The sequence below is a fragment of the Chaetodon auriga genome, chromosome 11 (genome assembly GCF_051107435.1).
Source record: "Chaetodon auriga isolate fChaAug3 chromosome 11, fChaAug3.hap1, whole genome shotgun sequence".
In the NCBI taxonomy this organism is placed as follows: domain Eukaryota; kingdom Metazoa; phylum Chordata; class Actinopteri; order Chaetodontiformes; family Chaetodontidae; genus Chaetodon; species Chaetodon auriga.
In genome coordinates this window covers 20,978,338-20,991,139 of record NC_135084.1, presented here as the reverse complement: position 1 = coordinate 20,991,139, position 12,802 = coordinate 20,978,338, and the positions used below count along the sequence as shown (strand labels likewise).

The window sequence follows — 12,802 nt, the reverse complement described above, 5'->3', positions numbered from 1 at the left end:
GTCGCAGGTGTCGCCAGAGAAGCTCAGTCGCCACCAGGTGGAGACAAACACCAATGATGATGGTCTACCATCAATGGTAGAGCTACACACACATACCTGAAGTTAGCAGTTGACAAAGGCCAGCAGCTTCTTATGCAGTTATAATTTTATTTGATCATGAAGTTAACAGTTTAATGTGTGAATGGACAGATTTTGGCATAAAGAGTGACTGGTGGGGGAGAGGAGCTCCATCAGTGACAGGATGCTACATCCAAAGTGTGTGAAGGAGCGGCATTGCAGGTCATTCCCTCCTGCAGCTGTCAGACCACACAACAAAAACTGCTCCAAGTAACCTGTGAATTACCTGTGCAATAATCTGTGCAATAATCTGTACATAGTGGTTTGTAAATACTATCTATAATTCTGTGTTACACTACTCTATCTGCTTTATTGGTGCTGCTGTAAACTGGAATTTAGGTGTCTGCTGTGATACAAGAAACACACTGTGGGTGTTTGGATCAACTTGTTGTACATTCTCTTACAAAAAAACATCCTGCAGGAATATGTTCCAGTTAAAACTGAAGTCCTCTAGATATTATCCGAGTATTGTGCATTGTCTTACAGTCACTGTCCCTTTTTCTAGTCACAAATCCAGAATACATATTTCACAAAAGACACTCGAGGTGAGTCTTTAACAACATCATGTAAATTCATCTTCTAGATTAGATTTGATTAGATAGAACTTCATTGATCCCTTTGGGAGGACCCCTCAGGGAAGTTGGTTCTGTACCATAAAAAGATTTATAAAAAGTGATGTGCTTTTGCATTTTGCAAACATCGAGACATCTAGAAAAACAGAGAAAGTACAGACTTTGTCTTCCTGTCAGTAGTTTCAACATGTTAAAACAAAAACTACAAAACAATGAGCCTGACAGGAATTCAGAAGGAATGTTTGGAGACGGTCCCTCGTGGACTACTGTTGTCTGGGAACGAAATTGAGTTTCACTGGCATTTTTGGCTGAAACTTCCAGTCAAGCTCCAACGGAATCTAAAGGAAGAAATGAAAGTAATATCAGAGACATGACAGGAGGGAAGTGTGACCGTCTGAATGCACATGAATGTGTGTTGCTGTGTGTGCAGTGTCACTCTTACCATGGTGTCTTTGCATGTTTCCAAAGTGTACTTCTGCAGAAGACGGACAACGACCATCTTCATGACGAGGATAGCGAAGCGCATCCCAATGCAGTTACGAGGACCGAGCCCAAACGGCATGTACGCATATGGGTTCACCTCCTCCCCGCTGTCTTTACTGAACCTGCACAGACAGACAGACAGACGCACAGATACTATTGAGATCAAGGAGTCTCCACTGAGAGCGCAGAGACATGCACGCTTGAACAAGTTTGTGTGATAAAAGCTGTTCTACCCAGTACTTATTTAATGTAGTATTTTAAGTCAGGCACAAAGATACTGGCACTGTGACATGGAGGTGACTTGTTGGTCAGGAAGGTTTTCTTTTTCCATGTCACATACTTACAAACTCAACATCTACAATTCCATGAAAACCGTGTAACTCCATCTGCTGAAGGAGATTGTGTGATATGACTGAAAGCTCCACAACAGCTGGACCTTATGGGCAGATCATTTTGTCACATCATCTCCCGAATTGATCACATTTTCTTGTGGACAAAAATAATGTTCTTGCTCACAGATCCATTTATGCAAAGAGTGAGAGCTTCGCACAGGGAACATTTACCTCTCTGGTCTGAAAAGCTCAGGTGAGCTCCAAAAGCGTGGGTCCTTGTGTAACAAATGCACAGGAATCCCAACCAGGGTTCTTTCAGGGATGGTGAGGCCATGGACCTGGACAGTTTTTTTGCACATCCTCTCAAGCCGAGGGGCAGTGGGGATCAAACGCTGTGACTCACAGAGAACCTGGTCCAGATACTGCAGACCCACCAGATCCTCGTACGAAATGGGAGACTAGAGGTGAAAGTAAGACAAAAATAAGCACACAAGGATTAAAACATTATACTGTCTGATGTCAGCTGGTGAATAAAATCACATGCAGAATGACTGTACATCTTTCGGTATGCTGGCATCGATCTCTTCATGCAGGGTCTTCAGCGCGTCAGGGTTGATGGCCAGATTGTAAAGGAGGTAAGTGAGAGTGACACTGGTGGTCTCATATCCACCAAAGATGAAAATGAAGGCCTGGGAAAGTATCTCATGTTCAGTCAAACCTACAAGAAAACAACGCAAAAGAAAATTCATTTGACAAGCTGAGACGTTTCTTCACACTAAATACATACGCACTCTGCTCTGATCCCTGTCAGAGCACTGGTACTTGCACTGGTAATGGCTCCGGCCCATTCTACATCTGGGACAGGTCAAAGCATACACCCGAGCCCATCCACTACACTCGGCTACTGCCGGCTTACTTACAACTCCCCTCAAAAATCATGGCTGTTTGCTTCTTTGGATAAATGAATAAACATCATGTTAAGCACGTTAGACTGTGTCTAGAGCCTTCGACTCTTAGTGTTACCTCGACATTAATGGAGTAATACTGTGGAGAAAGCCCACCTTTACTTGGCTGATCTTGTTCATTCTTTGTCTCTGATTCTGGTATCTCATTGTCAATCATCACCTGCAGGAAGTCTGCTCGAATCTAGACCAGCACAAAAAACATTCAACATTGACACAAAATTAATACCAAACCTACTGAAATGTGATAAGTAATATCAATTTGAATGACAGCAGACAAAAGTTAGAAGGTATGGTAACATTTCATTAGAAGGGGTGTGAATAAAACCGACATGACACCTGACACACTGATAGACTCCTTCATGTTCATCACAGATGTCGCGTTTTATTCACACCCCTTCAAATAGCATAGTGCAGAGAGGATTTTTATAAACTGCACCTTTTCCCACAGAACCTGAAGGTTTAAAGGAACAATTCAATATTTTGGGAAATATGGTACGGTCAGAGTTAGGGGAGCTGTTTCCCTATGTTTCCAGTTTTATGCTGAGCTACGCAAATAATTGCATTTGCAAAATATCAAGCGTCCCTTTAAATCTCTACTTACAGAATCATCTGCATGATGCTGGTCCTTAAATCTCTTAATGATGTTGTAGAAATAATCCATACTGGGTCTGGACATTAGCTCAATATTCAGAAGCTTAAGCAGACGGGCAGTAGGGGGAAATATCACTGAAAAGAGACCAAAATCCATTTGGATAGTGTTCCCAAAGTGCTCAGATGATCAAACGATCTCACGTGACAGAGATGAAAGGGGTACATACATATCAAAAATATAAAAAGAAAGTTGAAGTTCAGAATCTTCTTGAGGTGAACAATAAGAGGGTCGTCTGGATTGTTTGTGGAGTCTGCCTCAACACTGAAGGATGCACTGGTCACCACATCCAAACTGTAAGGGGCCACAAATCTACAGCAGAGAAAAAGAGAGCAGTTTATTTTCCCAGAACTAACATTACATTGATTAAGTGTACTGATGTACGGAACCATAACATGGTCCACTGTAACAGATTAACAACGTACTGTTTGACATCGATGGGTTCATCCGAATTTCTCTGTCCAAGCTTTTGAATGAGTCGGTCTGCATAGCATGTGATGATGGGAATCATCTGCAAGAAAGAAAAGTTGTGAAATGTTTAATGTACATTCAACAGGAAGACACATGTAGACACACTGCAGACTCATCTATGGAGACATACATAAATGTATTTGTATTGCTGAACTTGGTCACATGTTAGTGAGCTCAGATATGATGGCGACCTGTTTCAGTCTTCCACTGGTGAAACACGGTGACAGACTGCCCCGAATTCTTCTCCACCTTTCATCTTTAACGACTGTAATTGCATCATCCATAGGTCCTGGAATTGTGTTGTCCTGTGAACATGAGTACAGTTATGAGAAAACTACACTGAATGACCATAAAACTCACTGTGTCTGCTCAGAGCTGAATCATCTGTATGTACCTTCACTGTCCCATGCTACACCATTCCAACCGAACGGTATTTTTATTGTACTGGTGATTTTAATCAAACAGATCTCAGAACTGCTTTACATAAATTCCACCGGAATGTCCACACTCCCTCCAGAGAAAACGAGACCCTGGGACCATGTTTACACCAACATTCCTGAATTCCCTGGATATTACAAAGCCCTCCCCCCACCCACCACTTTGGACTAACAGACCAAAAAAAAAAAAAAAAACACTGTTTAAGTGTGGATAGTTGAAGCTACGGCAGCCCTACCGGACTGTTTTTCCACACAACAGATTGCTACACAAGAGGCCGCCACACAGGAGAACCACATCAGGCCTGTGTTTCTCAACATGGCCCTGCCTTGGCTACGGGACTTCCCAGAGTTACATAATGTGATAAATAGCAAACACAGCTCTGGCTGTTACGCAGTTTTCAGACACGATAAGATGCAGCAAGGAGAGTTTCTCACCCTGCGGTTGGTAAACACAGAGTAGCACTCCTTCACCATCACAGTTTTAATGATCTCAGGGTCCGCCACCATTAAAACTGGTGATCGTCCTTCAAACAACCTGCATGAAAACACAACAATATCACAGTATCAAGAGTGATTATCATTATGATTATTTGGGTTATTACTGGGTTACACAGTACCCAAGCGCTATCCATAACTGACTAACCTAAATGATGTCTTAGTATGTGCATGTTGTGGTAAAATTACATAAAAACAGTTCCACCACTGATATCACCTGAGGTTTTTGGCCTTGAAAAAGATGAAGGAACAACTCACCCCCAGACGTCCCCGTATTTGGCATGGCACTCATTGTCAAAAGAAATTCCCTGCAATGAATTGTACAAAGTGTTAAAAGGTTAATGCGCCACAGAGCTTTGAACAGGTACACTCATAAAATTTATAGATAAGCCAAGCAGTGAGTGCAAGGCAGGTTACTGCTGAGTTATATCTTAGGAAAAAGGCTTTCATTATCATCAAATATATACATGACAAGGACACATATATCCTCATTTCTAAGGTTTGTGTTGGTTCATGTGTGCCTTACCTTTCTGAAGTACAAAACAGTTCCTACATAAGGTAGAGGCCTTGGTCCGTGTATTCCCAGCTTTTTGAAAAACTTATATGGCCAAATGCCATACCTGTAAAAAAGTAAAAGTAAATAAATAAATAAGACAGTTATACTTTGTTACATAAACAGGGGTCAATATGAACGCAGCTTAACAAACAATCCTCACTGTCAGACTGTAAAAAGGCCACAACAATCCTGCATATGACGACCAAGAAACAGATGCAGAGAGTACTCACAGCAACAACAGGGTGAAAACGAGAGCCAGCAAAGTCCAGGTGGTCCCTGAAAACCATGAAAAGGGAAACATGTTGACTTGGTGTCCGGAGAGGAACTGACAGAAGCCTCACGGAAAATGAGGAACTGGAGAAGGACTCAAGTGACCTTATAATCGGCAGGCGGAGGGGAGGAGTTCAGAGACTGAGGTTCAGGGTCAGTAAAGCGCTTCCGAACTTTATTTCCATAAAAAACATTTAAAGCCACACACACATTCAATATGGATTAATTCCAGTTTTTCATATTTTGGTTGTCGAGTTTTCCTTTTCTTCTTAGTGGTTTAGGGGTGCAGCAACGTGCAATAATTCCAATAAAATGGGGTCAATGTTGTGTTAGTGTATACGATGCTCCTGTACGAGCCGGAGCTCAAGTAGTCAAGTGTCAAGGAATGTCTCTCCCTTAATAGAATTAGACCTAATCTAACATTTTATGTCTAAAAAGAGTGGAATTGAGTAGCTAAAAGTTTACGCTTCTCGATAAATAAGCTACAAAGCGCGAGATATACAAACAGGAACAAGACATGTTTGAACCTTTTCCTACGCCGTAGATAACCCGGAAATACTATCAATGACCCCGTCCCTACGTCTCACACGGTAAAACCTGGTTGTCTTCGTCCTCAAGCTGTTTCATTTTGGGTGTTTTTAAACCTTCGGTCGGCAAGAGAATAACATTTTTGGAAAGCGAGGTAAGGCGCAGATATGCAGTTTATAAATTAATGTTCGTTATGAGCGTCAAATACTGGCGTTTACATGCTGCCCTTGATTTGTAACGTTAGCCTACGGCTAAGCTAGCGTAACATTGCACGTCAACTTGGCTAATGTTAGCAAACATAAGTTAGCTTTCTTGCACGGTAGACAGACGGAGACTCCCAACTGAGTTCGCTCACGGACGCGTAGCCCCAGGTGGTTTAGACGATCTATCCCGCCGGATTATATTTCACGTATTATCATATATATACACTGCCCCCTGATTATATTTCACGTATTCGTGTCATTTATAGCATATATTATGTATTGGCACACGTATTATTTCTTAACACACCACTCCAGTAAGAATAACACTACTGGATAAAAGCGGCAGTAATGCCAGTAACAGGACGTTCTTGGCCAGTAATAGGACTGGTTTGCTAGTCCGGAGTTGTTGTTCGCTCTTTTCTACACGCATAAATTGTCGGGAGTTAGAAAAAAAAAAATAAATAAAATAAATAAATATAAATATAAATATATATATATATATATATATATATATATATATATGCAGACAAATATAATGCTAGAAAGATTAGGTGATTGGTAACATACTAGTATAAGTATTATAGGAAAGGGTTGTGATCATTATTAGTCCTATCATTTGTTGATATTATTGTTACCAGTGATGGGCAAAGATACAGATAAAAGTATTTCAAAACACTAATGCAAAATACCCAGCACTGTAACTGTTAGAAATAGATACAGTTACTGCTGTGCATCTTGTAGCCTTATTTTCTAACCGTTTCATAATTACTTTACCATAATTTCTAGCTGTTTCATAAATGCACAGTTAATGTTGTGCACTTATAGGCTGTTTTAATGCTGGGTACTTCGCATTGTATTTGGGAATACTTTTAGATGTATCTTTGCCCATCCCTGATTACTAGGCCTACAACAACAACAACAACTACTACTACTACTACTACTACAACTACTACCACAGATACTGAACGAAGGATACAGTACATCGTACTACCAAACCAGAGGCATGGCGAACTCAAGAGTATCTGTGATGTGACGTTAACTGACCGGAAACGGAAAGAGGATTTATCCACCACTTGTTAAAACGTAACGACAAAGTCAATTCATAGGCTAATGGTCATACTGTAGGTGTATTTGAAACAATATGTCACTAATTATATGTCAAATACACTTGTACGTAACAAAAAACTAACATAAAAAAAGATAACTAGCTCCGTTATATGTCGGTGGGCTCGATAGTCTGGCTAGCGGGAGAGTGCCGACCGGGGATAGTCCCGCGTTGGGGTAGACAATCAGGGAATCTTCTGCACATGCTAGCACTGTCGCTGTAGCTTTGGGGACCTCACGCTTCTGCTAGTTAATGTTGACACTTAATGATATAAGTGAATTTCGAGCTGTTTAAGAGAGGCGTTGATTTAGCTCATTGATCACTTCGGAGGCTGCAGTTTGTAGTGCTGCTGCTGCATTGTATTGGGCTACACAGAGAGGTGCAATGTGTTGTTCATCTCATTTATGTAAGTGAGGTTTCAGTCAACTAGCAACGGAGTGTATGACTGTTTGAATGTTTGGTATTTCGCATGGGCATGATGTAGTTACTAAACTTAAGGTGCTGCTGATTAAGGTGTTGCAGCTGCAGGACCCTTATATTGTCCACGATGCCTCACTGACACTTTTACCATTATTTATTGTTGTCATTTACATCCAGGCTCCTCCTGATATGGCAAAGCAAAATGTCTGCTGTGAAAAAATGACTGTTTTCAATGCGTGCTCATTACTTATTTCAATCAAACTTAATTGATTATGATTATTGTAGTATCTACAGGTGTGTTTTCCATGGTTTGAGCTATTTCTTAATCTATTGCTAATCCTGCAATAACTGATTTTCATTTAATTTAGTATTTTTGGCCACTTTGGGGCTGTGGAAAAAAGCTGTGAAGACAACATTGACATCATTATCACCATTAACGTCCACATGGTGAATATGTTAGCAAACAGTGGCTTATTTACACATCCAGAAACGTTGTCACTCATTTGGAGTCATGTTTCTGGTCACCTTGTGAATGTAAGTCAAATCTTCACTCCCCTTCAAGTTCTGTTTTAGTCTCCAGTAACTGAGCAGCTCGTGCACAGGTTATTATTTAGGAGTTATTCGCTGAAAGCAGCTGCCTTGGCAGAAATCACAGCGTGAGAGTGACCTAAAACATAAAAGTTGCAGGCCGTAAAGCCTTGTTTTGGCATTACAGCCTGCAGCTTTTCTGTTTTGGGTCCAGTGACTCCTCCCAGGTAATCATACAAATCCTCATTAATGAAAACCTATTTGTTGTAGCTGCTTTAAACACTTTGTACTGTTACACTTTTGACTTCTTATACAGTACCCCACCTAAGCGTGTGGCGATAAAGTTGTTGATGTGATGTCATTGTCACGCACTGTCGTAAACTAGCCTAAATCTATGACTCAGCGTGTGATGGATCAACAATAAGTAACCTTATCAGTGCTGGTGATACAACTTCTTTGCAGGTCTCAGTAGGTTGTAGTTTACCCACTGTAGCTTATCTGATTTGCATTTTCCAAAACAGTGCTGAAGGAGTCTACACTTGCATGACACACAGAATAAATGGGTCAAATGTCTGGTTGTAGTAAATACACAGTGATCTGCAAAGATGGGACAATGTCAAGGGCATGTAACCCTTTTCTGTGGTAAAACACTTTGGTAAAATTTCTGATTATTTTTATTTTGGTGTCAAATGATAACTGATATCATCACAAAAATCGAGCTTGAGAATTGATTTCTCTTTACTTGACTTGATTCTATTTTGCAGGATTTTTTTTGTGACATGGTTTCTTAAAGTCCCTCCACACTGATGATCCACCCACACAGGTGTTTTCACTAATGTTGGATGATTAGATCTTAGAGCCTGTCAGTGTGTACACACTGTAATTGATCAGCATCGCCATTACCTTCTGTTTCTTTTGTTGCATATTACTTACGCCTGTGACTCTGAAGGTGCACATCGACATTTCAGATCACATTTTGTAATTTTTTTTCTACTGTCGCCATCTAATGAAGGCATGAAAGGAACTGTCGCCTGTAACATTATGACACTCGACAATCTTCAGCCAGTGTGAAAGTGCAGTTCACCTCTGCTCAGGAAATGTTGTTTGTATCCTTCTTTAGAAAAGTGCACAGCTAAATAATGCAATCACCGAAGGAGGGATGCTGATTGGCTGTGCTGAGAGCAAGGACAGTGACAGAGGTCTATGACAATAGTGTTTAATTAAATAGGTGTATAATTTATAATTTTCTGGCAGATTGTTATTCCCAGAATACAACAGAGCTGACATTAGTGTAATTAGTAACACCTTTGCTTTTCCTACTACACAAATCAAAATGTCTGCTGTGGAAAAGACCTGCAATGCTGAACACTTCTGTACTGTTCTGGTGGTTGTGATGGTCATATGATTAGTGCACAATACCTGTACTGAACACCATATTTCTGGCACGAACAGTACCACAGTCATCTTAGCCATCGCTGATATACGTCTTTTTTTTCTTTTTTTTTTGTTAACTGTTTTGACTTTTCAGAAATATCTCGCCACCATGTTTCTCACGCTCAACCTGTTGAAAGGCATCTCTGGGAAGCAGTGGATTGGAAAGTATCGCCGTCCACGACAAATTACCTGGCAGATGAAGCGCAACATGCTGAAGAATCTGGAACGCGAGGCTGAAAACGAGTACTGGATCAGCCGGCCGTACATGACTGAGGAGCAGGAGTACGGCCACGCCGCAGAGCGCAGAGCCCGGAGCTGGCTCGAGATCAAGGAGGCCAAATTTGCCAATTTCCCCGAACACAAACACATCACAGATCACCTGAGTCATCTGAAAATCACCAAGACATGGTCAAGTTAATGTGAACAGAGAAACAGCAAGCAAAGACTGTCTTTAGAAGGTTACAGCATGTTTGTGTGTAAGAAAACTCTGTTAAGTGGGACTTCTACTATGAAAAGTCGTCAGTCAAATCCACAGTGGACTGTTTTAAGAAATGTGTCAACTGTTGGTGGTTTCTATCACAGACTGAAACCACGCTGCAACACGACTGTAACTGCTCCACATTCGGTGCTCCTGCTTCAGATAAAAGCTGCTCCGCATTCAATCTGTGAGTCCTTATTTTAGCGCTCATTAACAAAATGCACTTTCGAGTTGAGAAAAACAGGCTTCCCACTGATTTTCAATTCTCTATCATTATATGAACTGCTGAAGTGTAGTCCATGAGGAAAATGCTGGAGGAATTATATAAAGTGTCGGGGGAGTTTGGGACCAAATTCTGTGATTTTACAAAGGGTTAATTTCACTGTAATATAGCTGAATGCGTTCTACTGTTTTACATTTCATGTACTGAAGGGTTGTGACTGTCAGTGAGCCCAATTGTAGCTGGAATTAAAGTGTTTAATCCCTTTGAACCTTTGAAGTTAGAAAAAGCAGGAAGGAACACATTTTCAAGGTTCATGGAAATGTTCTCACTTCATTGTCATTCTGTTAAATCTACTATCAGTAATGTGCTTCTGTTTGGTAAAATAGGCCGCGCTGGCATTATTATCGTTAGTGGCTAGTTTACTGGGTTGATTCAGTGTTGGACATTGTGCAGGAAATTGACCTTCGCATGCAAGATACTGTGTCAGTGACTTATCTGATAACAGTTATTACCATTGCGTGAACTTTATCACTCCAACGCAAGCACATGACTGCAGGTCGTCATTAGCATCGTCTCTTGCACCTTCATAACTTGCACCATAAAACAAAGCAAACACTGGCTCGGTCATCCTCGGCCCTTACATGGAGCCCTGCACATGGCCTATTTCCAATTTATAAGCAGTAAAGTATGTACAAGTAGTTTATGACACTGTGATGTAGCACATGTAAGGGTATTTTGAGCGTTACTGTAGCCCACTTATGGGTTAGAACTGCTGACAGTTACGTTAATAAACACATATCTGCTCACAGCTACATTACAGTGTGCCATAAGCAATTTGTTTAATGTTCATGCAACCAGAACTTTTAAAGAGATCGATGTGATGTGGTTTCCTCTGTGAGCTGCACCGCTGCTAAGTGGACAAACAACGGCACGGCTCTGCTATTTGTAACCTTTTTAATTGGTTTGACATAAATGTGATTTGCCGTTGTCCGTAGGAGCCATCCAGTCTGATTTACACCTGCGACAACAGGTGAACCCAGTGAACGAACTGAGAGGGTAGAGAAGCAGCAGAGGAACCACAGGTGTGAGAAACCTTTCATACCGTCCTTTGTTCTTTCTACTTGTGTAATTTTGATGGTAATGTTGCCACCAGAAGCTTTATTTGAGATCCGTCTGAGTATGGGCACTGCAGGGTCCAAAATAATTGAACAGGATTAATGAGCTGGTGGGGAAATGCTGCCTGTGATAGGGCACTTTCACAGGCAGCACTGCAAAATGGAATAAATCCACATGCCTTAGTAATGCTCCTCCACTGGGACGCCCATTTCAGGAACCTGACTCGAAGCGATTAGTCCATGAAACACTGAGCAGAACCCTCCACGGTGGACTGAAGGAAGCTCTCCTAACTCAGGTCTCACACTTAAGACTGAAATTAGCTTTTCGTTGTTTTACTGTGCCAAATATACCAAGGATGAATTCTTGAACAAAAATCTGAATTGCGTCAGCTTAAATCAAACAACAGTTCATAAATATAAAGGAGACGATCATGTCGGCGGGTAAAATAAAAATAATGCTCACAGGAAAAATAAAGTCACAAACCAACTCATTATTAATAAGATTAATAATTGATCGACACGTTGCTGTGTTTGATATTACCTTATTAGTAATGCAACAATATGTAAGCAGCATTTTACTGCTGGAGCTGGTTGAGGTATCGGGCCCCAACAGAGGGTCACATGGTAAATCTGAGGGGCTGTGAGATGATTAACGGTGTAGGAAAGAAAGTTTTTTCTCTGTGCTGTTTTCTAACATTCATCTTTCAACAGTCATTTAAATGAAGCCAGGTCAGAGGTTCATGAAACCTCTCTCTGCCAACCACTCAGAAACTTGACAAAGGCCCCGAACTGCTCTTTTTTTTTTGGAGTGGTTGGAAACCACTGATTTCATCTCAAACAATGCATTTTTATAAGAGACCATGTATTTTATATGTGAAATGAATGTAGTGGAGTAAGAAGTACAATATTCCTCTCTAAACTGGATCGTTGTGGAAGTTTTAAGTAGCAGAAAATGTAATTAAATGTAATCAAAGTACAGCGCTTGACTAAATGTTCCCAGAGTTTGCAGACATGTTGGCCGGAAGGTGGCGCTCCGGCGCCGTTCGCCGTGCAGGCGGAGGCGCAGAGCCGCTGCCCCTCCGCCGCCTTCAGCCCAGGCGTTGTTTTCGTCTCCTGGATGCTGAGGCGCCAACGCAGCGCGCCGGGCCGAGGAGGAGGCAGCTAATGAGGAGAGCAGACGAGCAGCTCCTCTCCAAGAAATCACGCCTCAGAGCCGCAGAGACCATGAAGACAAGCGGGGGATCGAGGGGCACACATTCACCTGCAGACGCCTGAGTGAGGAGGCAGGATGGCGGGGGGCCGCCGGGGACTTGTGGCCCCTCAGAATACTTTTTTGGAGAATATTGTGAGACGGTCGAACGGTAAGGATGAGGATCGATATGGTGCGCTGAACTGAAAGGTTTCAAACTAAATCTGTGTTA

The 12,802-nt window shown here is 41.6% G+C and overlaps 3 protein-coding genes across 5 annotated transcripts in view; 2 read left to right on the top strand and 1 right to left on the bottom strand.

Annotated features, from left to right (window-relative positions):
• Positions 1–127: 127 nt before the first annotated feature.
• Positions 128–5,532, bottom strand: LOC143328474 (cytochrome P450 3A30-like). The gene is made up of 13 exons (XM_076743626.1): positions 5,308–5,532; positions 5,048–5,141; positions 4,780–4,829; positions 4,462–4,561; positions 3,781–3,894; positions 3,544–3,629; positions 3,288–3,430; positions 3,071–3,195; positions 2,566–2,650; positions 2,062–2,222; positions 1,736–1,962; positions 1,132–1,294; positions 128–1,027 (listed from the first exon to the last, which is right to left on the bottom strand). The coding sequence occupies exons 1-13, from the start codon at positions 5,376–5,378 to the stop codon at positions 953–955; spliced, it is 1,494 nt and encodes a 497-aa protein (XP_076599741.1). The 5' UTR covers positions 5,379–5,532; the 3' UTR covers positions 128–952.
• A 364-nt stretch (positions 5,533–5,896) lies between these two features.
• On the top strand, positions 5,897–10,227 carry mrpl57 (mitochondrial ribosomal protein L57). Its single transcript, XM_076743939.1, has 2 exons — positions 5,897–6,029; positions 9,660–10,227. The coding sequence occupies exon 2, from the start codon at positions 9,675–9,677 to the stop codon at positions 9,981–9,983; it is 309 nt and encodes a 102-aa protein (XP_076600054.1). The 5' UTR covers positions 5,897–6,029; positions 9,660–9,674; the 3' UTR covers positions 9,984–10,227.
• Positions 10,228–12,511: 2,284 nt separating this feature from the next.
• The window catches only part of kcnh1a (potassium voltage-gated channel, subfamily H (eag-related), member 1a), a 36,784-nt gene continuing 36,493 nt past the window's right edge, over positions 12,512–12,802 (top strand). For all 3 annotated transcript variants that reach the window (XM_076743464.1, XM_076743463.1, XM_076743465.1), the window contains exon 1: positions 12,512–12,742. In XM_076743464.1, the coding sequence (XP_076599579.1) occupies positions 12,670–12,742 (73 nt within the window). In that variant the 5' untranslated portion in view covers positions 12,512–12,669. The remainder of the gene's footprint in view (positions 12,743–12,802) is intronic.

Bases quoted from the DNA above. Each gene is read 5' to 3' on its own strand.
- mrpl57 (XM_076743939.1), top strand. From the start codon at position 9,675: ATGTTTCTCACGCTCAACCTGTTGAAAGGCATCTCTGGGAAGCAGTGG.
- LOC143328474 (XM_076743626.1), bottom strand. From the start codon at position 5,378: ATGTTTCCCTTTTCATGGTTTTCAGGGACCACCTGGACTTTGCTGGCT. The intron at 2,651-3,070 runs GTAAGTAGAGAT...GTGCTGGTCTAG, and splicing joins AGCATCATGCAGATGATTCT to ATTCGAGCAGACTTCCTGCA. The intron at 1,963-2,061 runs GTACAGTCATTC...TTTCACCTCTAG, and splicing joins ATGCCAGCATACCGAAAGAT to TCTCCCATTTCGTACGAGGA.